Here is a 27,916-nt window from a genome sequence, read left to right as displayed (position 1 = left end):
TTTTCTGATTTGCTGTCTCTTCCCACATATGCAAGCATTGCAGGATCTTAGCTATCCATGGTTACATATGCTAGCAAGTAGTTGTCACTTTATCAGTGGACGTAACCATGGACACCAAAGGTCCTGCAATACCTGCACATGAGGAGAGAGACATAGCGAATCAGAACAACTATACTACATTTGTAATCGGAGGTATTTACTAATATTATTACAGTTAGGTCCATATATATTTGGACAGACAACATTTTTCTAATTTTGGTTCTAGACATTACCACAATGAATTTTAAACAAAACAATTCAGATGCAGTTGAAGATCAGACTTTCAGCTTTCATTTGAGGGTATCCACATTAAAATTGGATGAAGGGTTTAGGAGTTTCAGCTCCTTAACATGTGCCACCCTGTTTTTAAAGGGACCAAAAGTAATTGGACAATTGACTCCAAGGCTATTTCATAGACAGGTGTGGGCAATCCCTTCGTTACGTCATTCTCAATTAAAGGGGTTGTCCGGGCTTTTCACATAATCTCAGTATATATCTGGGCTGCAGAATTATGGCAATAAGTAATTTACTTTCTGTCACTAGTTTGCACGGTTTTCTAGATATTCTGAACAGAACGTCCAAGGGGGTGTGTGTTATGGCATTGAAATGAGAACTAGTCGTAACCTCCTACTCTACTCCAAACATGCCCTCTATAGAAACAACCCCACCCTCCATAGCTACAGGCCCTCCCCGTCCACATGAAGCAGCCCTCATCACACAGTAACGAATTCTTCCCCTCCAGCATCCTCAGTGCAGAGAGCTGCTCCTCCCCCAGACACACACTGAACAGTTATCTCTGGAAAGTGAAACTAGTGAGGAGGAGGGAAGATCGTCCTGTATTCTGGGCCACTCCATGATTACAATACATAACTCATTATCAGTAATTCCTTCCCTCACTGTCCCAGGCTGCTGGCAGCAGTGAGAACAGACTGTGTGATGGTGGTCTGCAGCTTCTAATCTGCACAGGGGATGGCAGTCACTGATGTAATCTGTTGTGTGACAAAGCCTCTGCTGTGTGAATGAGACCGCTCTGTGTCACTGATGTCTTCACACAGCAGCAGATTTGGTGCAGTGTATATGTGAGCACTGTGTCTCTAATGACACAAATACTGATGGGAGCAGCCTGTCCAATCAGCAGCTGTAACAGTGTGAAGTGTTGGGGGGTGTATGTATGTAGGTATTGTGCTGCTTTCACAAATACAGGATCACTGCTGTTCTTTTCAATGCTGGAATGATGATAAAGATGAGTGCTGTTGTAGTTTACTGCCAGCCAATGAGTGGGCAGTGGGTGGTGCTGGTCACTGGAGCTTGCTGGGAGTTTGGAGCTTCACACATACACTGCACCAAATCTGCTGCTGTGTGAAGACATCAGTGACACAGAGCTGTCTCATTCAGGCTGAGTTCACACGTGGTGTTTTTTTCGCGTTTCCGCGGCGGTTTTAACCACGCGATTTTGCAGCGAAAAATAAGCATCCCATGCATTCCTATGAGATTCCGCAATGCTGTGCTAATGCTACGGTTTTTACGCAGCGGAATCGCTTTGCGTTAAAAAACGCAGCATGCTCATTAATTTTGCGGAATCGCAGCGATCCCGCACCCATAGGAATGCATTGTTCCGGTTACTTCCCGCATGTGGCTGTGCACACCATGCGAAAAGTAAGCAGAACAATTGCGGATGGTACCCACGGTCCGGAGGAGAGGGGACTGTCCTCTGGGCTTTGGGTACCATATCCCTGTAAAAAATAGAATTTAAAATGAAAAATGGTGTTATTCTTACCTTCAGACGTCCCGCGCAGCCTTCTCGCCTCTCTCCACGCTCTCGTTCCCAGTAATCCTTTGCGAAAATGCCCTCGATGACGTCTGTTCTCGAGGGATCGCGAAGTCTCACGGTCATTCGCGCAACATCATCGCGAATTACCGCGAGACGTCACGATCCCGCGAGAACGTATGTCATCGCGGGCATTTTCGCAAAGGATCACTGGGAACGAGAGCGTGGAGAGAGGTTGGGAAGGCTGCGCAGGATGTCTGAAGGTAAGAATAACACCATTTTTTATTTTTTACTTTTTACCCTTTTACTACTGATGCTGCATAGGCAGCCTCAGTAGTAAAAAGTTGGTCACACTTGTCAAACACTATGTTTGACGAGTGTGACCAGCCTGTCAATCAGTTCTCCAAGTGATGCTACAGATCGCTTGGAAAACGCTAGCATTTTGCAAGCTAATTACGCTTGCAAAATGTTAGTTTTTCATAGCGGGAAAATCGCGGGAATTTAAAATGCGATTTTCCCGCGGAATGGAATTCCAGAACTCTCGCAGTAATTTCCGCGAGAGTTCTGCTACGTGTGAACTTGGCCTCACACAGCAGAGTCTTTGTCACACAACAGATTACATCAGTGACTGCCATCCCCTGTGCAGATTAGAAGCTGCAGACCCCCATCACTGGCCATCACACACAGTCTGTTCTCACTGCTGCCAGCAGCCTGGGACAGTGACGTAAGGAATTACTAATGAGTTATGTATTGTAATCATGGAGTGTCCCAGAATACAGGACGATTTTCCCTCCTTACTAGTTTCACTTCCATAGATAACTGTTCAGTGTGTGTCTGGGGGAGGAGCAGCTCTCTGCAGTGAGGCTACTGGAGGGGAAGAATTTGTTACTGTGTGATGATGGCTTCTTCATGTGGACGGGGAGGGCCTGTAGCTATGGAGGGTGGGGTTGTTGCTATAGAGGGCATGTTTGGAGTAGAGTAGGAGGTTACGACTAGTTCTCATTTCAATGCCATAACACCCCCCCCCCCCTTGGACGTTCTGTTAAGAATATCTAGAAAACATTGCAAACTAGTAATAGAAAGTAAATTTCTTATTGTCCTAATTCTGCAGCCCAGATATGTACTGAGATTTTGTGAAAAGCCCGGACAACCCCTTAAAGCAGATAAAAGGCCTGGAGTTGATTTTGAGGTGTGGTGCTTGCATTTGGAAGGTTTTGCTGTAAAGGAAACAAGTGGTTAAAGGAGCTCTCCATGCAGGTGAAACAAGCCATCCTTAAGCTGCAAAAACAGAAAAAACCCATCAGAGAAATTGCTACAACATTAGGAGTGGCGAGGCTGGTTTGCAGGGGAAGGGAGCAGACCTGTGCTTCAGGAGCTCCTGAAAAATCCCCTATTTAAGCTACTAAAAGCTTACTAAAAGTGGAATTTTTTGGATTAAAAGCTGAAGAAATATGCCTGGAACTGACTACAGGATGTATGGACTCGGATCTACAAAGAAAAATCCCCTAACAAGACATGTGAATGGTCGGGGAGAACCTGGCAGGGGCCCACTCTCAGCTGGAGGACAACACAGACCGATGCTACAAGCAAAAGCCTCCAACTCACCAGCAGTAAAATCGGGACTCCCAAGAGACTTACAGGCCCATGGGTCGCCCTCGGAGAAGCCGACGCATGTTGCGGCTCCACTACCAGCTGACGGTAATGTAAGGAAGCGCTCAGGCGTCAGGAAACAGCTGATGTGGCAGGGAAGAGACAATGGTGACACAGCAGCTTCAGCCCTGGGGCCACAGCTGATTGTAGAGACTTCCATAGCGCAGGGAGACCCAGGAGAGACCCACCATCTGGATGCCCCAGGAGACTCACCAGCCCACAGGTTGCCCTCAGAGGAACTGATGTCTGCATCTGCTCTGCTGCCTGCTGGCAGCAATGTGATGAAGTGCCCAGGAGCCGCAGTGTGTTCAGAAGCAGGGGAACAGCTGATGAGGCCGGGTAGAGAGAGCAGTGACTCAGCAACTTCAGCTCTGCAGTCACAGCTGATTACAGAGACTTCAACAGCACTGCAAGACACAGCAGGGACCCTCAGTTTAGATGCCCCAGTGTTTGTGCCAAGATCAGCTCGTAGTGAAGAGTCGGGCATTGGAACCGCAGGTAAAACCAGAGGAGGGTGCCTGTCAGCTGCTGCACACCAGGGAGAAATGAGACTGCCACTCCGGGGAGGGGGATCACTGTGAGGCTGGGAAGAGACAAATTTTAGGCAATGAACCCCCTGTGTATACCACAAATAAAGATGAGCTTTTTACTTTAATTAGAGAGACTGCTAATTTAATACAGGAGATGGGAAGCAACACACAGCGGTTCTTTCATACACCCACAGAGCTAAAATCTCCCCCTGATGACAAAATACAAGCTGACAGGTCAGAGGAATATAGATCTGTTCCAGGGGTTAATAATGGAGAGATATCCCCTAACCCATTTGTTAGTATTCCTATGCTTAAAGGGGAAGTGTATCAATTTACTGAGGGAGTGCAGCAGAATGGAGCTGCTAACACACATGATGGTAAAAGTTCTGATCTTACTCAGTCATGCTTGGGGGACTATTGTGACATGAATCTCCATTTGGATCAAGGTGGAAATTCTTTAAATTCCTCAAGTCCTTTGGAAGATCTTGATAGTCTGTATTCAGAGGAGTTTGTGGTGGAGGCTGATTTCATATAATGATCATGGGAGCAATTCCTCTATGGACAGGGTGTCTAATGAGACTTCTTCCTCACGTTCATCTTTAGAGGTAAAGGACAGGCTCGAGAAAATTACCTCATTATTAGATGACATACCTGCCTCAGAAGACTTTCCCACAGAAGGCTTTGTAGCCAGGATGTTTAGAGCTTTTTTGGAATCTTTGGATGTTTCCGTTGGAAATCACGTTGTCCAGGGAAACCCACTTAAGCAACATACAGAATCTAAGGCATCTGAGGTTTTTGTAAAAAATTTCTTTAAAGACACCTTGCTGCGTTTAACTGATGATTCCTATCCAAATTGCACTAAAGATTTTGATAAAATTACAAAAAATACCGGATTCTCTTAAAAATCATGACACTATAGATTCAAAACTACCTCAGATCCTCCCTACATTCACGGAATCAATGGATAAATTACGAAAAGACATTATCACCTTTAGGGATTCCTTGGCTAGTTTTGAGGATTATAAGCGGAGAAATAACATAAAGATTAGAGGAATCCCTGAATCAGTGCAGTCCTCACAACTGAAAGAATGCATTTCCATGATGACCTCCCATTTGATCCCGAATCTTAAAGAAACCAATTTGATTGAAAAAGCTTTCAGAATACGTAGACCGCCTTCACTGCCCTCAAGTGTAAGCAGAGACATTATTGTCTCATTTTACCCCAATTGGGTAAGGAATACACTTATAGGGATATCAAAAGACCCGCTACTACTACAGTCTCCATATAAACACCTGATGTTCCTTAAGGACCTGTCTAGATCAACCCTACAAAAACGCAAGCTGTTTCAATTTACCACCCGTAAGCTCCTGTGTAGCGGAATCTCTTATAACTGGACTCAATTTTCTACTTTGCAAGTGAAGTTTGCATCCAGAATAATTCCTGTTTCCTCACCAGAAGAGGGAATCGACTTTTTAATATCTGCTGGAATAATCTCTTCTGGGGCCTCAATTGGATCCTCCTCTCCGCCCAATTCAGATCCGTGTCCAAACTGAGTGTCTTGAGGTTTATAAGTATTTTGATTGTCAAAGAAGTATTTTCCACTTTATGGCTTTTGAATGAACCGGACTTTACCTCCCCAAGGTCTTAGGGTCACTTATATGTGTACCCGGACGCGACAGGTCTATATATATTTATTAAGCGATTACTTGCAGTGATCTGTAGTCTCAAGTATTGTAAACCTATATACTTTGTGTACTGTCTTTTTGTTTTTTAACAAGTGTTGGCGTTTATAATAAGCAACTTTCTCAGCTTCTGTATTAAACTGTATGTGTTTTGCTAGGAGTAACTTAGGATTCATTGAGGTATATTATTGTATTGCTTTTTTATTTACAGGTGTTGGTGTTTGTAATAAGCAACTTAAACCTTGTGCAGATTTACTGTATGATATGCACACAATCCTTTACTGGATACTTTATTAAGCTTTACGTGTTCAACTGTATATAACCTATGATAGTGTATATATGTATGCCTGTCTTTCCCCTATCTTTATAGGGTTTTTTTTTTTTTTTACTTCTTTCCCCATCCCTTCTTTCCCTTGTTCCATTGCCCTTTCCTCCTTATCACCTTACTTTCCTACCTCTTTTCCCTACCCTTTACCCATACCTTTTAAAAATTTAAAATACCAATATAAATAATTTGAAAACAACATTAGGAGTGGCAAAATCTACAGTTTGGTACATCCTGAGAAAGAAAGCAAGCACTGGTGAACTCATCAATGCAAAAAGACCTGGGCGCCCACGGAAGACAACAGTGGTGGATGATCGCAGAATAGTCTCCATGGTGAAGAGAAACCCTTTCACAACAGCCAACCAAGTGAACAGCACTCTCCAGGAGGTAGGCGTATCAATATCCAAATCTACCATAAAGAGAAGACTGCATGAAAGTAAATACAGAGGGTTCATTGCACGGTGCAAGCCACTCATAAGCATCAAGAATCAAAAGCCTAGACTGGACTTTGGTAAAATACATCTAAAAAAGCCAGCACAGTTCTGGAAGAACATTCTTTGGACAGATGAAACTAAGATCAACCTCTACCAGAATGATGGATAGAGAAAAGTATTGTGAAGGCGTGGTACAGCTCATGATCCAAAGCATACCACATAATCTGTAAAACACGGCGGAGGCAGTGTGATGGCTTGGGCATGCATGGCTGCCAGTGGCACTGGGTCACTAGTGTTTATTGATGATGTGACACAGGACAGAAGCAGCCAAATTAATTCTGAGGTATTCAGAGCCATACTGTATGCTCAGATCCAGCCAAATGCAGCCAAACTGATTGGTCGTTGTTTCATACTACAGATGGACAATGACCCAAAACATAAAGCCAAAGCAACCCAGGAGTTTATTAAAGCAAAGAAGTGGAATATTCTTGAATGGCCAAGTCAGTCACCTGATCTCAACCCAATTGAGCATGCATTTCACTTGTTAAAGACTAAACTTCAGACAGGCCCACAAACAAAAGAGCAACTGAAAACCACCGCAGTGAAGGCCTGGCAGAGCATCAAAAAGGAGGAAGCACAGCGTCTGGTGCTGTCCATGAGTTCAAGACTTCAGGCAGTCATTGCCAACAAAGGGTTTTCAACCAAGTACTAGAAATGAACATTTTATTTACAATTATTCAATCTGTCCAATTACTTTTGGTCACTTTAAAAACAGGGTGGCACATGTTAAGGAGCTGAAACTCCTAAACCCTTCATCCAATTTTAATGTGGATACCCTCAAATGAAAGCTGAAAGTCTGAACTTCAACTGCATCTGAATTGTTTTGTTTAAAATTCATTGTGGTAATGTCTAGAACCAAACTTAGAAAAATGTTGTCTCTGTCCAAATATATATGGACCTAACTGTACATCTACTACATATTGGGATAGGATCTCTGAGATGGGAATACCCCTTTAAAGGGGGCTTTTCACATAGCGATATCGCTAGCAATATCGCTAAAGCGTCACAGATTTTGTGACACAGCAGCGATATTGCTAGTGATATCGATACATGTGATACTTACCTCTGACTGGCTCCCCCGCTGGCTATCGCTGATCGCGCGAGATCGGCCTGGTCCATTTCTCGTCGTCGGTGTCCTGCTGGCGCCGACGAGCGAGCCTCAACGCACTATTCCCCTGTGGTGTCTTCAATAAAAAATTTTTTTTTTTGCATTGAAAATCAAAATTTCCCAGAGTGTAGCTGTTTTCTCTTCACTGGACGAGCGAGCCATGGACGCAGGCGGAAGACTGACACACTCGCCGCGTCTGAAAGGTGAGTACGACCGCCGCTGCATCGCTTGTGAGATCTGCCTGTTTGGCAGCTCACTAGCGACCATTTAGCGATGCACCAGCGATCCTGACCGGATTGTATTGTGGTCGGGATCGCTGGTGCATCGCTAAATGTAAAGGGGCCTTAAGTTGTAAATGTTTGAGATTGAGCTAAGTATTTTGTTTTCTTTTTTGCTGAGTTTCTGACCTTCTTTGCCCCATTTGGTTTTTCTGAAAGTGCTTTGAAAAAATCCTGATCAATCCAGAATTTGTGAATTAAATTATTAAATGTTTTATTGCTTTTTCTATTTTGACCAGTAAAATGACCTGTTTTATACCCTTTTAAACTCTACTTGTATTAGTATGTGGCAATCAGCAGTTTTTATTTAATATTTGCATTGTCATTAGCAATACTCCTGGTAGATCTTGAAAAACGTTGTAAAGTAGAAACCATCTCTTGACTATTTAACACGTTCATAACCTTTAGATTTTTCCTCTTTGGATTTTTTATTTTGATCCCCTTCTCAGAGCATAACTTTTTTTTATTTTTCTGTCAATATGGCCGTGTGACAGCTTGTTTTCTGCGGGACGAGTTGTACTTTTGAACGACCCCATTGATTTGACCATATAGTGTACTAGATAACTGGGGAATAATTTCCAAGTCTGGTGAAAGTGCAAATTCACAATGTGGTAAATTCTGTACTAATATCCCCCATCCTGGGATATATGTCCCCAATCCAGGTATATGTATGGCCCCCTCGTCCCCACCCTGGTAGACATGGCCCCCATCAGAAAAAAAAAACATAAATCATTCTGCTTGCCTTCACTGCGCCTGTTCTGATGCCAGCAGCGGATTTCAGATTGTAAGGCCTGTTTCACACATCCGTTTGTGTCCATCAGTCAAAATCAGCCGTTTTGCAAAAAAAAACAAAAAACGGATGCGCCATTTTTCTTGGCGGCTCCATTTTTTTCCCATTGACTTTCATTATCAGCGGATCTTGATGGATAGTCATCCGTTGGATCCGATTTGTCACTGCGCATGCCCGGAAACATTGCTTTTGCCGGAAATTTAACCCTAAATCCCGTTCTGGCGGCTGCTAAAACTGATGCAAAAAACGTATGTGTGAAACAGGCCTAAGCAGCGCATGGCAGTGACGTCATGTGCTGCTTACAAGCCGGGTACAGCTGCCAGAATACACACTGCTTCCAACGCCCGGGCAGGGGGCGTGTGGGAGTGCCCAGTGAATATTAATTTCTCTTTAGTAGCGGACACATATAATCTCCCAGCCACTGCAGGAAGCCGGCGACTACTGTGGTCCCCAGGCCTATGGGAGTAAAGAGCGGTGAATATTCATTTCCTTTAGTAGTGGGCACACTTGATTGTCCAGCCGCAGCAGGAAGCCAGAGGCTGCGGCTTATTAAAGAGAAATGAATAGTCACTGCTACACACCCCAATAGTGCCTCACACTTCTCGGCGATGGCATCAGTGCATAGAGGTGGGAAAGACTATGGGCATGGGGTGCAGTGAATATTCATTTCTCTTTAATGGCATACACAGGGGTTAGCTGCAGCAGTTGGCTTCTTCTGCCTGTGACCCGCTGCTGTCGTTCCTTCACCCCACCTTCCACAGCAGGTACATCCAGACTATAAGATTATATTTTCCTCTTAAAAAAAAAAGTGCGCATTATGGTCCGAAATTTACTGTAAATGTGGAAACTGACCTGCCATTATGATTCTTTAGGTCAGTACAAGTACGCAGATACCAAACATGTATAGGTTCTTTTTTTTATTTAAGCGGTGGAAAACAAATTCTACAGTTTGTAAGGGGGGAAAAAAAGGCACCATTTCCCGAGACCTGTGGTGTCTCCATTTTCGGGATCTGGCGCTGGATGAGTGCTTGCTTCTTGCTCGCTCAGCTATCGCTTTTAACCATGTCTTTTTGGGGCAGATGCAATGCTTTGGTTGCCTGTTACTTCAATGTTGCTGTGACAAAAAAAAAAACCTTTAATTCTGGCTTTTTTTTAAACTTTATTTTTTCTGTTTACGCCGTTTAGATTGGATTAATTTGCCTTATATTTTGATGGGACATTCCTGAGTGCAGCAATTCCACATACAGTGTATATTTTTTTTAATTGTACTATTTTGAATGGTGCAAAAAAGGTGATTTGCTGTGTGTGTATATATTTTTAGATTTTTTTTTTTTTTCAATAGTCTCCTTAAGACTTGAAGCTGTAGCATCCGATCGCTTGTGCTTCAGTCCTGCTATGTGTAGCAAATATTCTCATCTCCTAAGAACGCTGGCCACTTGCGGGCGAACATAGACGATCTATAGTGACAAGCAAGGGGGTCTTCTGAAGACCCCCAGCAGGCATGCCATGCTTTTGGCACCCCGCGATCATGTGACAGGGGTGCCAATGGGCGAGGTCTTATGACGTTCTTCCTTAGAACAAAACCGTTGGCACAACCCTGGTAACCGGAGGTGGTGCACAAGTAGGATCCCAATCCGTGAACTTCAATTTATATAGACTTGGCACACACCAAAAAGATTCTGATGTAGAAAGGTGGTTTTAATGAATTGCAGTACATACATACACACGTTTCGGTCTAGGACCTTCATCAATGTACAATAAGTTGTACTGTGAGCTCTTAGTGACTGGGCTTTAAGGGAGACACCAATACTGCATGGAGGCACCTGCGGCCGTCCCACGTGGTTCTATATAACAAGTGGACACAGTATCCGCCACGAATCCAAGGACATTGATGAAGGTCCTAGACCGAAACGTCTGTATGTATGTACTGCAGTTCATTAAAACCACCTTTCTGTATCAGAATCTTTTTGGTGTGTGCCAAGTCTATATAAATTTATGACGTGCTTCCGTCATGCTTGAGTTAAATGCTTCTGTCTATGATGGACAGCGGCATTTGCATTTAATATGTTAACAGCAGTGGGTGGATCGCAGTTCCATCCACTGCTGTTAGGGTACCGTCACACATAGCGATCTCACTAGCGAGATCACTGCTGAGTCACAAGTTTTGTGACACGTGTGTGACAGCGATCAGCGACCGGCCCCCCTGCCAGTATCGCTGATCGCTCTTGGAAAGCCCTGGACATTTCTTTGATCGCTGGTCTCCCGCTGGCCCTCACGCATCGTTGCGTGTGACAGGCGGGAGACCAGCGATCAGCTGGTCACTAAGGTAAACGCAGGGTTTCTAAGCACCGTGCGGTGCTTAGAAACCCTCTGTGTACCTTAGTTACCAGCGCGCTGATGCAGGTAGCTGGTAACTAAGGAACACAGCGATGTCGGGCGCTCGGCGTCGCTGGTGCTGATCGCTAGTGAAGCTGTCTGTGTGACAGCTCACCAGCGATCATGTAGCGACTCACCAGCGATGTACACGTTGATATCGTCGGGATTGCTGGTGAGTCGCTATGTGTGACGGTAACCTTAGAGGCACATGAGACAGCTGATAAAATCTGTCGTGCCAGGAGAATTGCGGTCCTAGTGTCGGAGCCCGCATCAAAGAGGGGACTTGACGACCTTGGACGTACTTATTCCTTGAAGGTCGTAAAAGGGTTAAACTAGGTGTACTGGGCTTAAGGCCCTGTCTCACATAGCGAGATTGCTGAAGCGTCACAAAATCGATTTTGTGACGCAACAGCGACCTCACCAGTGATCTCGTTACGTGTGACACTTATCAGCGACCAGGCCCCCGCTGCGATGTAGCTGATCCTACTCGAATCTCCTGGGCCATTTTTTGATCGCTGGTGTCCCGCTGGCCAGCGCGCATCGCTGTGTTTGACACCGAGCAACCTCGTTAGCGACTCAGAAACCATGGACACAGGCGGGAGTCGTCAGAATCGCTGCTGTGTGACAAGGTCCCAACGACCGCCGAGGTCATTATACGGATCGCTGGATCCTTGCTGCATCGTTGGCTAAATCTCACTGTTTGACAGCTTACTAGCGACCATTTAGCGACGCACCAGCGATCCTTACCAGGTCGTATCGTTGTAGGGATCGTTAGTGCATCAAGTGTAACGGTACCCTTAATCTCCACATTGGACAGCTGAAGATAGCAATTGGAAACTGGTATTTAAACATTTTCAATACTATTGATGTCAAAACTAACACAGCTAATTTTCAGTGGTGTAGTGTTGTTGGTGGCATTGGCCACAAATACAACTCCATTGACTACCACTACTGAGATTTAAACTGGAGTCGTAACCAGAAAAGACAATCGAAGGTTATATCCTGATTGGGTGTAGCATTGTATTCATTCAGATTGAAATATTGTGACTTTAAGGTCAGAGAAGAACGCCTTTGCAGGAGCGCGATGCCTGGGTCTTTCTGTGGGAGACGCAGGACGCGTCCTACTCCACACACTGCACAGAAGGATGATGGCATAGCAAGAAGGTTGGTGCTGGGCCAAGAACATCAACATCCATTGGACTGGATCGCCCCGTAGGTGAGTATAATAAATGATCTTTTTCTTGTCTTGCAAGCCGGATTGGGGTCACATATACAGTGTGATAGAATGCTGTATATCAGGGCTTAAAAGCTGGTTGTTTTTTTTCTAAGATTGGACAGACATGGTGACAGGTTCCCTTTAATAGGTGAGGTTGTGGTGCGTGGGGTTATGCTCAGATTATCATCCATAAAGGAATTGTTGAGTTCGATGTCCCCCGCCTCCTATCTTTTTCTTTTTGTTTAATCCTCTTTTGAATATTTACAAAGAAGTCTTTGATTTCTGGCAAATGACTATAGGGTTTAAACTGATCAAGAATACTTAAAATCTCTGTTTTGATAAAACGATCTAGACATTTACAAATGGTGTCTGTTTAGAAAAACTGTTAAAGGTATGTTCCCATTCTTTTAGGTCACATGGTCACCAAAATTGCCTGCTAGTGTCTTGTAGACTGAGGTCCCAGACAGTAATGCCAGCTTGTTGATGCTTTTCTAAAGAAGCTATTCCCAGAGGTCTCATTTGATTCATGAGTAATTTTTCCAAGGTTCTAAATAGGTCCTTGGTTGAGTCGTGGTCACCAGAATGGGTATTCATGCTATTAGGGAAATGAAAGGACCTTTGTAGAGAACTAATTGTTTCCCCTATCATGGTGCTGGTGGCTATTTGTAGGTTGCTACAGTGTAACACAAGGAAAAGAGAAAAACAATATACAGAAGCACCAGCACCTCTTGAATCAGATTTAAATAAAATGCACTTTAATAGCTGTGACAATCCACACAGACCCTGTGTGCTGGCCCGTTAATAATTACAAAATGGGGACCAATAAATGCGGTACTTCCAGAAATATATCAAAATTATGACACAATGCCTTTTACATAACAAAGCATGACTGTAACGCAGTGTATGCTATTAGAAGACATTATAGCTTATTGAGATATTTACTTAAGAGACTAAAGGAGTCCACTTACTAGGAATCATGTTCTGTAAGGCTATGTGCACACCATGCGTTTTTGATGCGTTTTCTTCTGCACGGAAATGGACCAAAAATGCAATGGAATCCTAATGCAAGTTAATTCTATGACAATCCTGAAGTGTTGTGCACATGTTCAGTAAATTTCCATCAGTATTTGCAGTGGGTTTTTTTTTTTCTTCTGCAGCACGTCAATTCTTTTTGCATTTCTGTACCCATTTTCAATTGACTCAGTCAAATCCGCAGCAAAAATTCATGTATAAAAATGTTTGCGGATTTGCTGAGTTTTCGTTTTGCATTTTACCGGCTTCTTATTGTGTTTCCCACGCTGTCATCTGTGTGACAGCGTTGGAAACACCGATGCTGTGGGTATCGGCGTTAAATCTACCTCCGGTAAGACAGTCAGAGCACTGCAGGATCATGCTGGCAGATGTCTGTGACCCGCAGGCGTGGACCGATGAGACTATTGCTCCCATCGGGCTACGCCTGCTGTCAATGATAACAGTGACAGCAGGTGCTGCTGATGGGAGACGTAGTCTCATCTGCCTGTGCTCTGGAAAAAAAGGAAAATGTTACATACACATTCAAATAAAAATAAAAAGCACATTATACTTAACTAACACCAAATTCCCGATGCCATCGGCTCCTAGAAATAATGTAAAATAATAAACCAACATATACTCACCTTTTACGCCGTAGTCCAGGTAATCTGAGTGTCCCATGGCGTTCTTGACTGTAGTTCTCCCGCAATGTATCACTGAGCTGCCGTGAAAGAGGTCATCTGAGTTCATCAGCTCCGGTGCTCTCACTTCACTGCTGCCTGAGAACTTTCCCACGCAGCGATGCCATAAGGGAGATCACTGGAGCTGATGAACTCTGGTGACCTCTCTCATGGCAGCTCAGTGATACACTGAGAGGAGGCAATCGCTCCCACAGTGTATCACCAGGTAGAGCAGTCACATCTCCCGATGTGAATGTTCGACACGCGAGATCACCGTGGGACACTCATTGTATCGCCGTCTGTCTTTGAGAGCAGTCACATTACTGATGTGACTGCTCTTAAAGTGATCAGTATCATTGTGGGACATTATGGATTATCTTCTCTGTCGACAGGTGAGGAATATTGTGGTTTATTTTATTTTTGTTGCAGGAGACGTTGGTGTCGGTGGATTAGGCGTTCAGGGAGTATGGTTTAATTAAGATTATTAAAGACGTCTGTGTCATTATTTCAAATAAAGGAGTTTATTCTGGGTGTCTGTGTTTTTATACAATATCTCTAAGGGGTTACTAATGGATAGGTGTCTTATAGATGCCTCTCCATTACTAACCTGTGGGCTTGATGTCACCTGACAATACAAAGTTCACATCAACCCCTCAAATATGAACCCCCACTTGCCACCCATGGCTAGTGGGAAGAGCAAGTCTAAGCGCCAGAGTTGGTGCATCTTATAGATGTGCCTTTTCTGGGGTGTCTGGGGGGGGCCAATATCCATGGCCCCTTCTTAGGCTACTAATAACAGCCCCCAGCTTCCGGCTTTCCCTCTGCTGGTTATTAAAAATTACACTGGAGCGCACGCAATTTTTTTTGCATTTTTTTTTTCTTTAAAATTAACAGTTGCTCTCTGGTTACAGTCTATGTAGGCTTGTTCTTTTAACGCTCCTACTTAGGCTGGTGACAATGTGTGTGTTTGTGTTTACTTATCGGCTTAACCCCTTAATGTCCAATGACGGACACAGTCCGTCATCAGACATTTCCCCTGCTTTGATGAGGGCTCCGGCGCTGAGCCCGCATCAAAGCCGGGACATGTCAGCTGTTATGAACAGCTGACATGTGCCCGCAATAGGCGCGAGCGGAATCGCCGTCCGCCCGCGCCTATTAACTAGTTAAATGCCGCTGTCAAAACTGACAGCGTGCATTTAAATAGCATTTCCGGCCGCCGGGCCGGAAATGACGTCACCGCCGACCCCCGTCACGTGATAGGGGGTCGGCGTCATGTTGCCTGGACAACCAGAGGTCTCTATGAGACCTCTATGGTTGTTCCAGGCATATGGCTTTCAGCGCCACCCGGTGGTCGGCGCTGAAAGCACAGCAGTAAATCTGCCACATATGGGCGATCTGCTCATCGCCCATATGTAGCAGAGCCGATCGGGTTGCACAAGCTTCTAGCCTCCTATGGAGGCTATTGAAGCATGCCAAAAGTAAAAAAAAAAAAAAAAATGTGTAAAAATAAAAAAAAATTAAAAAAAACCTAAAAGTTCAAATCACCCCCCTTTCGCCCCAATCAAAATAAAACAGTAAAAAAAAAATCCCACATACACATATTAGGTATCGCCGCATTCAGAATCGCCCGATCTATCAATAAAAAAAAAGCATTAACCCGATCGCTAAACGGCGTAGCGAGAAAAAAATTAAAAACGCCAGAATTACGTTTTTTTGGTCACCAATACATTGCATTAAAATGCAATAACGGGCGATCAAAAGAACGTATCTGCACAAAAGTGGTATCATTAAAAACGTCAGTCCGGCACGGAAAAAATAAGCCCTCACCCGACCCCAGATCATGAAAAATGGAGACGCTATGGGTCTCTGAAAATTAAGCAAATTTTTTTTTTTTTTTTTTTTTTTTAGCAAATTTTGGAATTTTTTTCCACCACTTAGATAAAAGAGGACATAGACATGTTTGGTGTCTATGAACTCGTAATGACCTGGAGAATCATAATGGCAGGTGAGATTTAGCATCTAGTGAACCTAACAAAAAAGCCAAGCAAAAAACAAGTGTGGGATTGCACTTTTTTTTTGCAATTTCACCGCACTTGGAATTTTTTTCCCGTTTTCGAGTACACGATATGGTAAAACCAATGATGTCATTTAAAAGTACAACTCGTCCCGCAAAAAATAAGCCCTCACATGGCCATATAAACGGAAAAATAAAAAAGTTATGGCTCTGGAAAGAAGGGGAGGGAAAAATGAAAATGTAAAACCAAAAATACCCCTGGTCATTAAGGGGTTAAGGTACTGTCACACTAAGTGATATCGCTAGCAATATCGCTATAACTTGTGACGATCTAGCGATATTGCTAGCGATATCTCTGTGTCTGATACTTGCCTACAACCGGCTCCCCCGCTGGTTATCGCTGATCTCGCGAGAACGTCCAGGACTGTTTCTCGTCTTCAGCTTCCTGCGGCGCTTCCTGCTGTGACGACGAGCGACGCGTGGAGCCGGGCGGGAGGACGCAGGATCGCCTGGTGTGACAGGTAAGTAGCGACCCCCCGTCCCCAGCGATGTCGCTGGTGAGATCTGCCTGTGTGGCAGCTCACTAGCGACCACTTAGTGATGTACCAGCGATCCTGACCGCGTCATATCGCTGGTCGGGATCGCTGGTACATCGCTAAGTGTGACAGTACCTTTAGTAATGAGGTTGTAGGGCTGACACCTTTTCATTACTAGGCCTAGAGCTAGATGTCAGTGACAGCTGCTGACACCAAGCCCTACTACTGCATCATCATAAAAAGATGGTGTTGAACCAAGAAATTACATCACAAAACTTTTTTTTTTAAATATCTTTATTTAGCTAAAGAAAAAAAACATTCATTGCTGTACAAAAACACTGCATAAAGGTGCATTTTTTCCTCAGCATTTTTCCTGCCAAGAGATGAAGAAATTTCTGCAAGCAAATACTCAACATGCACGCATAGCCTAACATGTCGTCCGCTCTATTCCAGCCAATTTGGCGTTGAAAAAGTGAAACAGTACTCCTTCCAAGTCCTGCGGTGTGCCCAAACAGTGGTTTTCCCCCCCAGATATGGGCTACTTTCGTACATAAAAGTTGCACAACAATTTTTGGGGTCCATTTTCTTATGTAACGCTTGTGAAAATAAAACATTTGGGGTTGAAAGAACATTTTTGTGAAAAAAAATATTAATTTTTTTCCTTACACTTTGCTTCAGTTCTTGTGACACCACTTCACGGGTTAATAAACTTTCTGGATGTGGTTTTGCGCATCTTGAGGGGTGCGGATTTTAGAATGGTGTCATTTTTGTATGTTTTTTTTTCTGTCATATGGGGCGCTTCAAAGTCACTTCAAATGTGATGTGGTCACTAAGAAATAATTTAAAAAAAAAAAGTTAAATTTTGTTGTAAAAAATTAGAAATCTCTGGTCAACTTTTAACCCTTCTAATGTCCTAATAAAAAAAAGGTTCAATAATTGTGCTGACATACAGTAAACGTGGGAAATTGTATTTATTTTGTGTGGCATAACTGGTTTGAGGGTACATTGAAAATTGCGAAATTTCTGATCTTTATTTATTTTTTTTCACAAACGTAAGTCATATCAAACAAATTTTACTACTATCATAAAGTACAATGTCACAAAAAACAATCTCAGAATTAGTTGAATCCATGGAAGCGTTCCAGAGCTACAACCTCAAAGTGACAGTGGTCAGAATTGTAAAAATTGGCCTGGTCAGGAAAGTGAAAACAGGCTGCAGGGTGAAGGGGCTATCGGACCAGCACACAGTGTCTATTTGGCCTGCCACAGCTATTATAGTGCATTTTACTTTCAGCTCGTTTAGTAGGTGCTGGTGTTCCTGTATATTGGTAAAGTTCTCAAATTCAGTCAGGAAAAATAGAAACAAGTGTGTGCGTGAGATTTCTGAAATCTCAGCCTTTGCTGGTGCCGTGAAAACCTTTGCTGGTCTTTAAAAAGTTAAAGACTGCAGCATTTTTTTGCATATCTGTAATTGTTTGGTTAAAGGGAACTTGCCACCTGATTTATGATGCTCAAACGGGCACCAGCATGGATTGCAACCTGGCTGCAGTTTTGAAGCCAAGTACGGTATATTATTCTCTGAAATACCAGTGTTTCCACAAAATGCTGCTTTCCAGATCCTCTTCCCTGCACCCCTGCAGGTGATTGATGGGTCTCCATGTGTACATGGGAAGGAGAGACCTGTCGGGTACCTGCAGTGGCGCTGGGGGGAGGTGTCGAGACTAGATTTTTAAAGTATTTTCTCTGAAATGACAGTGTTTCCGAGAGTCTTATACCTTAATGCCATTCCACAGCCTGCTGTTAAGGCAGCATGAATCACTTGACAGGTTTCCCAAGTACAATGTTATGTAAGATTGTAATCCTCTTATCAACTGTTAATGTAAAAAAAGAAAAAAATTAACCTTTTTTTTTATTTTGTTCCCAGAGTCATACTGTTTGAGTAAAATAGGTCTTGCAAGTTTGCCACATGAATGTTTCACATACATTGATTACTTTGGCATCCAGTAATGTTTACCAGAAAGGGAGATGATTGGATTTGCCTTTCCAAATTTTTCTATTTACCATCAATTCAGACAGGACTATATTTATTTTTTTTTTCTTAATTGTGTTTTTTATTTTGTTTTTGTTTTATTTTTTTTCTTTTTGCAGGGCACAGCTTAGGATATGGCTTTGTGAATTACTTAAATGCTAAAGATGCTGAAAGAGCAATAAACACTCTTAATGGATTGAGACTGCAATCAAAAACTATAAAGGTGAATATATATATATCTTCTAAACATTGAAGTGCAGAGTCCTTTTAATGGGAGTTTTTTTGGCTTTGCCACAGATTGCATTCAAAGTCTTTCCAAGCCTCCCATGTTTCAGGTCTTTTGTGCTTTGAAGGACACAGGTTCATTGACTTGTGTTGAGCTAGTTTGTGAACACAGCCATCTATCTCATTATTGCAAATCTGTCCCATTTGCCTTGTACAACAGGTTTTTTTGTTTTGTTTTGTTTTGTTTTTTTACCCCATTACTCAATTTGATTTTTTTCTTTTTCTTTTTTCCTCCCCTTCTTCCCGATGAGTTGTACTTTTTGAATACTAATCATTTTATTATATAATGCACTGGAAAGCAAGTAAAAAAAAATTGAAGTGCTTTCAAATTGCCAAAAAAGTGCAGTTTTACAATTGTTTGTGTTTAACCATGTTCACTGTATGGTAAAACTGACCTGGCAATATGATTACCCTGTTCAGTACAATTATGCACATACCAAATGTGAGTTTTTTATTTTTTGTGATGAAAAAAAATTCAGAAATTGTAAAGGAAGCAATTTTTTTTTTTTTAGCTTGTCGCCATTTTCCTAGACTTTTTGTCATATTGTGATGGCTTGCTTATTGCGCCCTGAGCTGACGTTGATATAATTTTGAGGTACATGTGATGGTTTGATCGGCTTTTATTGCAATGTTGCGGCTCACAAAAAAAGTACAGTAACTGTTTTTTTTTCTTTCTCATTACGTAGCTCACAGATGGGTTTAGTTTACTTTATTATTTTGATTGAATTTTTACGAGCGCAGAGATACCAAATGTGTGTGAATTTTGTTTTAATTGTTTTATGTTTACAGAAGTAAAAGGAGGTGATTTGAACTTTTTTTGTGTGTGTGATCCTATGCTCATTTGTGCTATACATTGCAGGGCATCAGCACTGCAATGTATAGCTACAACCATGATCCTCTATGAACGCCAGCTGCAGGCTGACTTTCTCAGAAGGATCTTTGACAAGCATGGTAATTTTCAGCAGACCTCTGGCTGTCATGGCAACCCATCAGCGCCCCGCGATTGATACCCTGCGTGTAGTTTAGCAGGTTAACAGTTGCGGCTCTGCTCCACCCACGATTGTTAAAGGCACATGATCAGTGATTAAATCGGCCATCATCTGCCAGAAAAGATGCAGAATCTGCTCGCGAGCCCATAACGAATTCATGAAGACTAGAGACGATGTAAATGTATGTCTTCAAATGTTTTTGTTTTTGAAACCTGTTCAGATAATATTTAAAAACATGTTATTGTTTTAGCTTAAACTTTTTTTTTCTCATTAAAATTGTATTTTTCAATAGCTGAACCAAATAAAAAAAATTATTGATGGCCACCAAAATGATATACTGTGTATGAACTTTACAAGTGCACAAGTCCGTGAAACAAAGAAAACCTACGCAAGTGAATAAAGAAGTCCCAAGTTCTGTGATAGTGCTGCAGTCTTTCTATTTATTTTGTTTTTAACAATATTTTACATACCATTGTTTATAATTCAGAAGTAGCAAAAAGCGAATTGACTGCAAATTTGCATTTGTCATGTAGAGATTGCTGTGTAATTTTTATGGTTTCGCCTTTTGCTCTGTCTTATTGAGTCCTAGAGCTTGCAAAATTAATTGGTACTTGCCTATAAACCCACTCAAGACTGAGGACGGCTTTAAATACGTTATCTACTACTATTTAACCCCCTTTCGTATGTCCTAACTCTTCCGAACAATCCATTTTCTAATATATGTTTATTGACTGTGAGCGCATCCCTGTGGGTGCTATATTCCTCTGTTGCCATGAAGCCACTGCTACTTCTGTTTTGGTACTCGAATTGTGGAATCTGAGCAGCGCACGTCATTGGTGAGGCTACCTCAGTGAATGACGGCAGTTTAAACAAGCGTCCTTAGATCCATTTTCACCCTCTTCCTCTGCCTGGATCTTGCGGAAACAGAAGTGCTGTCATTTCAGCTGACAAGGGCTTTGGCACCACAGAATCTTGCTTCACGCATTACCAAGCTCACATCAGGCTTCATTCTCTTCCTCCTCTTGGATCCTTCTGATGCTTTAGAGCTCTGGTCCCTTTTCATCTAAGTGCTGTGATATGCATGCTAATAATAAACAGCACTTCAAAGCTTCAGCAGGAGGAGCATGAAGTCTGCTCTGTGCATGTGTGCTCAGACTGCTGTCACTCACGAAGGTAGCCCCGCACCACCAATGATGTGCACTACTCCGTTATTCCGATTTCCCAGTGGCTGCATGACACCGGAAAAGCACACACAGAGATGCGCTCACGGCAGCAGTGCAGGTAATAGAAGTATATTAGAAAACTGATTGTTGGGAAGAGCTGGGATATGTGAAAAATGGTTAAACTGTAGTAAAAAAAAAAACTCAAAGGGAGTCTGTCACGTCATTTTTGGCCTATAAGATGGGCCACCTCCATCAGGGGCTTATCTACAGCATTCTGTATTGCTATAGATAAGCCCCCGATGGAAGCTGAAAGATAAGAAAAACGAGTTATATTATACTTACCGGGGGCGTGGTCCGGTGCGGTGGGTGTTGCGGTCCGGTCCGGCGTCTCCCATCTGCTAACGATGACGTCCTCCTTCATACTTCTGCCGCGACTCCTGCGCAGGCGTACTTTATCTGCCCTATTGACGGCAGAGCAGAGTACTGCAGTGCGCAGGCGCCGGACCTCTCTGACCTATCCCGGCGCCTGCGTACTGCAGTACTCTACTCTGCCGTCAGTAGTGCAGATAAAGTACGCCTGTGCAGGAGACGCGGTAGAAGCAAGGAGGAGGACGTCATCGCTAGAAGATGGAAGACATCGGACTGGACCGCGACACCCATCGGACCGGACCGGACCCCGGGGTGAGTATAATGTAACTCGTTTTTCTTCTCTTTCAGGTTACATAGGGGGCTTATCTACAGCATTACAGCATGCTGTCGATATATATATATATATGTATGTGTGTGTGTGTGTATATATATATATATATATATATATATATATATATATATATATATATATATATATATATATATATATATATATATATATATATATATATATAGTGTGTGTGTATATATGTATTATATATAGTACAGACCAAAAGTTTGGACACACCTTCTCATTCAAAGAGTCTTTATTTTCATGACTATGAAAATTGTAGATGCACTCTGAAGGCATCAAAACTATGAATTAACACAAGAGAATGCCAAGAGTGTGCAAAGCAGTAATCAAAGCAAAAAGTGGCTACTTTGAAGAACCTAGAATATAAGACATATATTTTCAGTTGTTTCACACTTTTTTGCTAATTAAATAATTCCACATGTGTTAATTCATAGTTTTGATGCCTTCAAAGTGAATCTACAATTTTCATAGCCATGAAAATAAAGAAAACTCTTTGAATAAGGTGTGTCCAAACTTTTGGTGTGTTCATGTATATGTATATATAGTAAGGTAGCACTGTTATTCAAGTAGGGGATACTCGCTTAGCTGCCACAAAATCTGATCCGGCATGGGTTTTCCACAAAACAATCATAGTCCATGCGGTTTATTCAGCATCATAAACCCACAGCAGTAACATAAAGTTCACCTAGTCAGCATAGCGTCCATGACAGAGTTCAGCTCTGTAATCCGTGGTCACACAGGTTATGCATACACAGGCTCTTCAGCCTCAGTTATCTCACCCATGTCAGGGTCTCCTCATGATTCCTTCACCATGCTGCAGATGTCCATTCCCTCCAGGGAATCATCAGGCACGTGCAGCCATTCAACCCAGCATTCACGTGCTGTCCGGAAAGGAGACACATCTCCCAGCGGGACCTTCCACAACGGACCAACCAGGTCCCTGCATTCACCCCATGTGACCTACCCTGGCCACCTTAAATGGTCTGTAGCCATGCCCACCGGGTCACATGGCTATGACCTCATCACAGGTCCTTGAACCACTCATACACATTTTGCAATAGCTTTCTTAACCACACACCTTGGTGGATTTGTAGGTAACTGATCCCTGACACATTGAAACAGCACCTCAGCAGTATCACTGCTGATCCACACACACACATGTCTCCATCTCAAGGCCACCCACCTTGGGATACATAACGGTCATTCAGTATCCAACACCTATCAGGACACTGGAAATGCTTATACTCTCGTCCTGGGACATCCACACAGCGCCCCTAGCGGACACAGTGGTCACTACACCATATATATATATTATTTTACACCGTTTACCGTGATGCACAATTAAGGGGTTTTCTTCATTCTGTTGGTTTATATGATTATAGAGAGACCAAATTTATTGTTTTATTTTCTTACTGTAAATACATAGTTTAAAAAGAAAATGGTTGCCATTAGCGCCAACACTTTTCCCTTGAGAGCAGTTTATTGCACATTTTAGCACAGGGAAAAAAAAAACTATGCACGCACACCCACACTAAAAAAAAAAAGAAGCAAAACATGTGGTCAATTCTGTACTAATTTTCATTTCTCTTTAACAACGGGGTTAGCCTTTTGTGACCCACTGCTCTGGCAATCCTCACCCTACAACCCCCCCCCCCCCCCCAAATCTCCCATCCATATCCACGGCAGGTACATCCGGGCGAACTTTTGTTGTAAAAAGATGTGTGTGTGTGTGTGTATATATATATATATATATATATATATATATATATATATATATATATATATCCGTATTTTTCGGACTATAAGACGCACCGGACCATAAGACGCACCCCAATTTTCAGAAGGAAAATAGGGAAAAAAATAATGTGTTAAATGGGGGTCCGTCTTACAGTCCGAATTCAGCTTACCTGGGAAGGGATCCGGCACAGGTGGAGTAGTCGTCACAGGGGTCATTCAGTGGTCCAGGCTCGTGCGGTGGCGGCTCTGTGCTGGGGCAGGTTGGTTGTGCTGGGGCTGGGGCAGCTGTGCTGGGGCTGGGGCAGCTGTGCTGGGGCAGCTGTCGTGAGGCTGGGGCAGCTGGGCTGGGGCAGGTGGGCCTCTGCAGGGCGGTGGTGGCGGCGGGCTGTGCTCCGGTGCAGGGGCGGCGGCTCCGCCGGCATTTCCTCCAAGCCCGGAGGCCCCCCGCACATCCCTTGCTGGCCGCCGCCATGTTGCGGTGGCCTCCGGGAACATGGACGCCGGGAAGATGGACGCCGGTCCGGGGACAGCGCATGCGCGGGTTCAGATCTTGTGTATCTGTTATTTTTTTGTGGAAATTCAAAAACTGAAAGTGGGGCGTGCAATATTATTTGGCCCCTTTAACTTCATATTTTGTAGCGCCACCTTTTGCTGCGATTACAGCTGCAAGTCGCTTGTGATATGTCTCTTATCAGTTTTGTACATAGAAAGAGACTGAATTTCTTGCCCATTCTTCCTTGGCAAACAGCTTGAGGTCAGTGAGGTTTGATGGAGATCGTTTGAACAGCAGTTTTCAGCTCTTTTTCCCCAGATTCTTGATTGGATTCAGGTCTGGACTTTGACTTGGCCATTCTAACACTTGGATACGTTTATTTGTGAACCATTCCATTGTAGATTTTGCTTTATGTTTGGAATCATTGTCTTGTTGGAAGACAAATCTCCGTCCCAGTCTCGGGTCTTTTGCAGACTCCAACAGGTTTTCTTCAAGAATGGTCCTGTATTTGGCTCCATCCATCTTCCCATCAATTTTAACCATCTTCCCTGTCCCTGCTGAAGAAAAGCAGACCCAAACCATGATGCTGCCACCACCATGTTTGACAGTGGGGATGGGATGTTCAGAGTGATGAGCTGTGTTGCCTTTACGCTAAACATATCGTTTGGCATTGTTGCCAAAAAGTTCGATTTTGGCTTCATCTGACCAGAGCACCTTCTTCCACATGTTTGGTGTGTCTCCCAGGTGGCTTGTTGCAAACTTTAAAGAAAACTTTTTATGGATATCTTTGAGAAATTGCTTTCTTTTTACCACTCTTCCATAAAGGCCAAATTTGTGCAGTGTACGACTGATTGTTGTCCTATGGACAGACTGTACCACCTCAGCTGTAGATCTCTGCAGTTCATCCAGAGTAATCATGGGCCTCTTGGCTGCATCTCTGATCAGTCTTCTCCTTGTTTGAGATGAAAGTTTAGAGGGATGGATGGGTCTTGGTAGATTTGCAGTGGTATGATACTCCTTCCATTTCAATATGATCGCTTGCACAGTGTTCCTCGGGATGTTTAAAGTTTTGGAGATCATTTTGTATCCAAATCCGGCTTTAAACTTCTCCACAACAGTATCACAGACCTGCCTGTTGTGTTCCTTGGTCTTCACGATGCTCTCTGTGCTTCAAACAGAACCCTGAGACTATCACAGAGCAGGTGTATTTATACGGAGACTTGATTATACATAGGTGGATTATATTTATCATCATTAGTGATTTAGGACAACATTGGATCATTCAGAGATCCACAATGAACTTCTGGAGTAAGTTTGCTGCACTGAAAGTAAAGGGGCCGAATCATATTGCACGCCCCACTTTTCAGTTTTTGAATTTCCACAAAAATTTAAAATAACCAATAAATTTCGTTCAACTTCACAATTGTGTCCCACTCGTTGTTGACTCTTCACCAAAAATTTACATTTGGTATCTTTATGTTTGAAGCATGATATGTGGGAGAAGGTTGAAAAGTTCCAGGGGGCCGAATACTTTCGCAAGGCACTGTATGTACACATACATATGTACGCATATATATATAGATATACAGTGGGGCAAAAAAGTATTTAGTCAGTCAGCAATAGTGCAAGTTCCACCACTTAAAAAGATGAGAGGCGTCTGTAATTTACATCATAGGTAGACCTCAACTATGGGAGACAAACTGAGAAAAAAAAATCCAGAAAATCACATTGTTTTTTTTTCATTTTATTTGCATATTATGGTGGAAAATAAGTATTTGGTCAGAAACAAGCAATCAAGATTTCTGGCTCTCACAGACCTGTAACTTCTTCTTTAAGAGTCTCCTCTTTCCTCCACTCATTACCTGTAGTAGTGGCACCTGTTTAAACTTGTTATCAGTATAAAAAGACACCTGTGCACACCCTCAAACAGTCTGACTCCAAACTCCACTATGGTGAAGACCAAAGAGCTGTCAAAGGACACCAGAAACAAAATTGTAGCCCTGCACCAGGCTGGGAAGACTGAATCTGCAATAGCCAACCAGCTTGGAGTGAAGAAATCAACTGTGGGAGCAATAATTAGAAAATGGAAGACATACAAGACCACTGATAATCTCCCTCGATCTGGTGCTCCACGCAAAATCCCACCCCGTGGGGTCAGAATGATCACAAGAACGGTGAGCAAAAATCCCAGAACCACGCGGGGGGACCTAGTGAATGAACTGCAGAGAGCTGGGACCAATGTAACAAGGCCTACCATAAGTAACACACTACGCCACCATGGACTCAGATCCTGCAGTGCCAGACGTGTCCCACTGCTTAAGCCTGTACATGTCCGGGCCCGTCTGAAGTTTGCTAGAGAGCATTTGGATGATCCAGAGGAGTTTTGGGAGAATGTCCTATGGTCTGATGAAACCAAACTGGAACTGTTTGGTAGAAACACAACTTGTCGTGTTTGGAGGAAAAAGAATAATGAGTTGCATCCATCAAACACCATACCTACTGTAAAGCATGGTGGTGGAAACATCATGCTTTGGGGCTGTTTCTCTGCAAAGGGGCCAGGACGACTGATCCGGGTACATGAAAGAATGAATGGGGCCATGTATCGTGAGATTTTGAGTGCAAACCTCCTTCCATCAGCAAGGGCATTGAAGATGAAACGTGGCTGGGTCTTTCAACATGACAATGATCCAAAGCACACCGCCAGGGCAACGAAGGAGTGGCTTCGTAAGAAGCATTTCAAGGTCCTGGAGTGGCCTAGCCAGTCTCCAGATCTCAACCCTATAGAAAACCTTTGGAGGGAGTTGAAAGTCCGTGTTGCCAAGCGAAAAGCCAAAAACATCACTGCTCTAGAGGAGATCTGCATGGAGGAATGGGCCAACATACCAACAACAGTGTGTGGCAACCTTGTGAAGACTTACAGAAAATGTTTGACCTCTGTCATTGCCAACAAAGGATATATCACAAAGTATTGAGATGAAATTTTGTTTCTGACCAAATACTTATTTTCCACCATAATATGCAAATAAAATGAAAAAAAAACAGACAATGTGATTTTCTGGATTTTTTTTTCTCAGTTTGTCTCCCATAGTTGAGGTCTACCTATGATGTAAATTACAGACGCCTCTCATCTTTTTAAGTGGTGGAACTTGCACTATTGCTGACTGACTAAATACTTTTTTGCCCCACTGTATGTATAAAAGAAAAGCTTTAAAAGCAGTTGTGCTAAAGTTTTTTTTACAATGCAAAGGTAGCAAAACAAATTAAAGATTGCAAGTTTACTTTCAACAACGGTGTTGGGGGGGAATGTAAAAAAAAAATATATATAAATTTATGTATCAGGACACGCCCATTCCACATAGCCACACACAAAGCCCGTCGACACGTCCCACGTTGTAATCACAGTGTGTCAGAGCCTCCCCTGGAGGATTACACGGAAGGAGTTGGGGGCGGCGCTTTTTGCTGTCAACGCTGACGCTCCCAGCAGAGACACTTGCAGCAGAACTGACGGCGGTAAAACATAAGGAGACCGGGAGGACCTGGGAGCCGGCAGAGGAGGGCATTGGGCAGGGAGAGCACCGCCGTCACCGGACTGTACCTGACGAATCCCTGCAGCATGGGCATGGGGGAACCAGGACCGGATGCAGCCCGGGATCCTGCGGGGAGACTCGGGGAGGGATGTCACCTGCTCCTGCGGGCAGGTAACAGTGTGCGCTGTATATATTGTACACAGTTGTATATATACTCGGTATAGCGCCCTGCCGGGGAGTACGGATGGGGCAGTACTGGAGATGTAGCAGAGACAGAGCTGTTCTGGACTCGTGTGAGGCTCCTCTGTGATGTAGCAGATGGAAGTCACTTCCACAGCGTACAGCCACGTGTGGGAGGGGTGTGGGTGTGTGTATATACTGTACGTGCACACGCAAACACACATGCAGATATATAGATCTGTGCATATCTGTGAAATGTGTATATTTGTGTATTGATAAAATGTACATATT

At 43.3% G+C, this 27,916-nt stretch overlaps 1 protein-coding gene across 2 annotated transcripts in view; it reads left to right on the top strand.

Moving 5' to 3' along the window:
* The window catches only part of ELAVL1 (ELAV like RNA binding protein 1), a 111,366-nt gene that overhangs the window by 47,020 nt on the left and 36,430 nt on the right, over positions 1 to 27,916 (top strand). For both annotated transcript variants that reach the window (XM_073546535.1, XM_073546545.1), the window contains exon 3: positions 18,647 to 18,750. In XM_073546535.1, coding sequence (XP_073402636.1) covers positions 18,647 to 18,750 — 104 coding nt within the window. The remainder of the gene's footprint in view (positions 1 to 18,646; positions 18,751 to 27,916) is intronic.

The sequence above is a fragment of the Dendrobates tinctorius genome, unplaced genomic scaffold, assembly GCF_039654945.1.
Source record: "Dendrobates tinctorius isolate UK_male_01 unplaced genomic scaffold, ASM3965494v1 ptg000011l, whole genome shotgun sequence".
Classification (NCBI taxonomy): Eukaryota; Metazoa; Chordata; class Amphibia; order Anura; family Dendrobatidae; genus Dendrobates; species Dendrobates tinctorius.
This window is presented reverse-complemented; position numbering and strand designations above follow the sequence as displayed.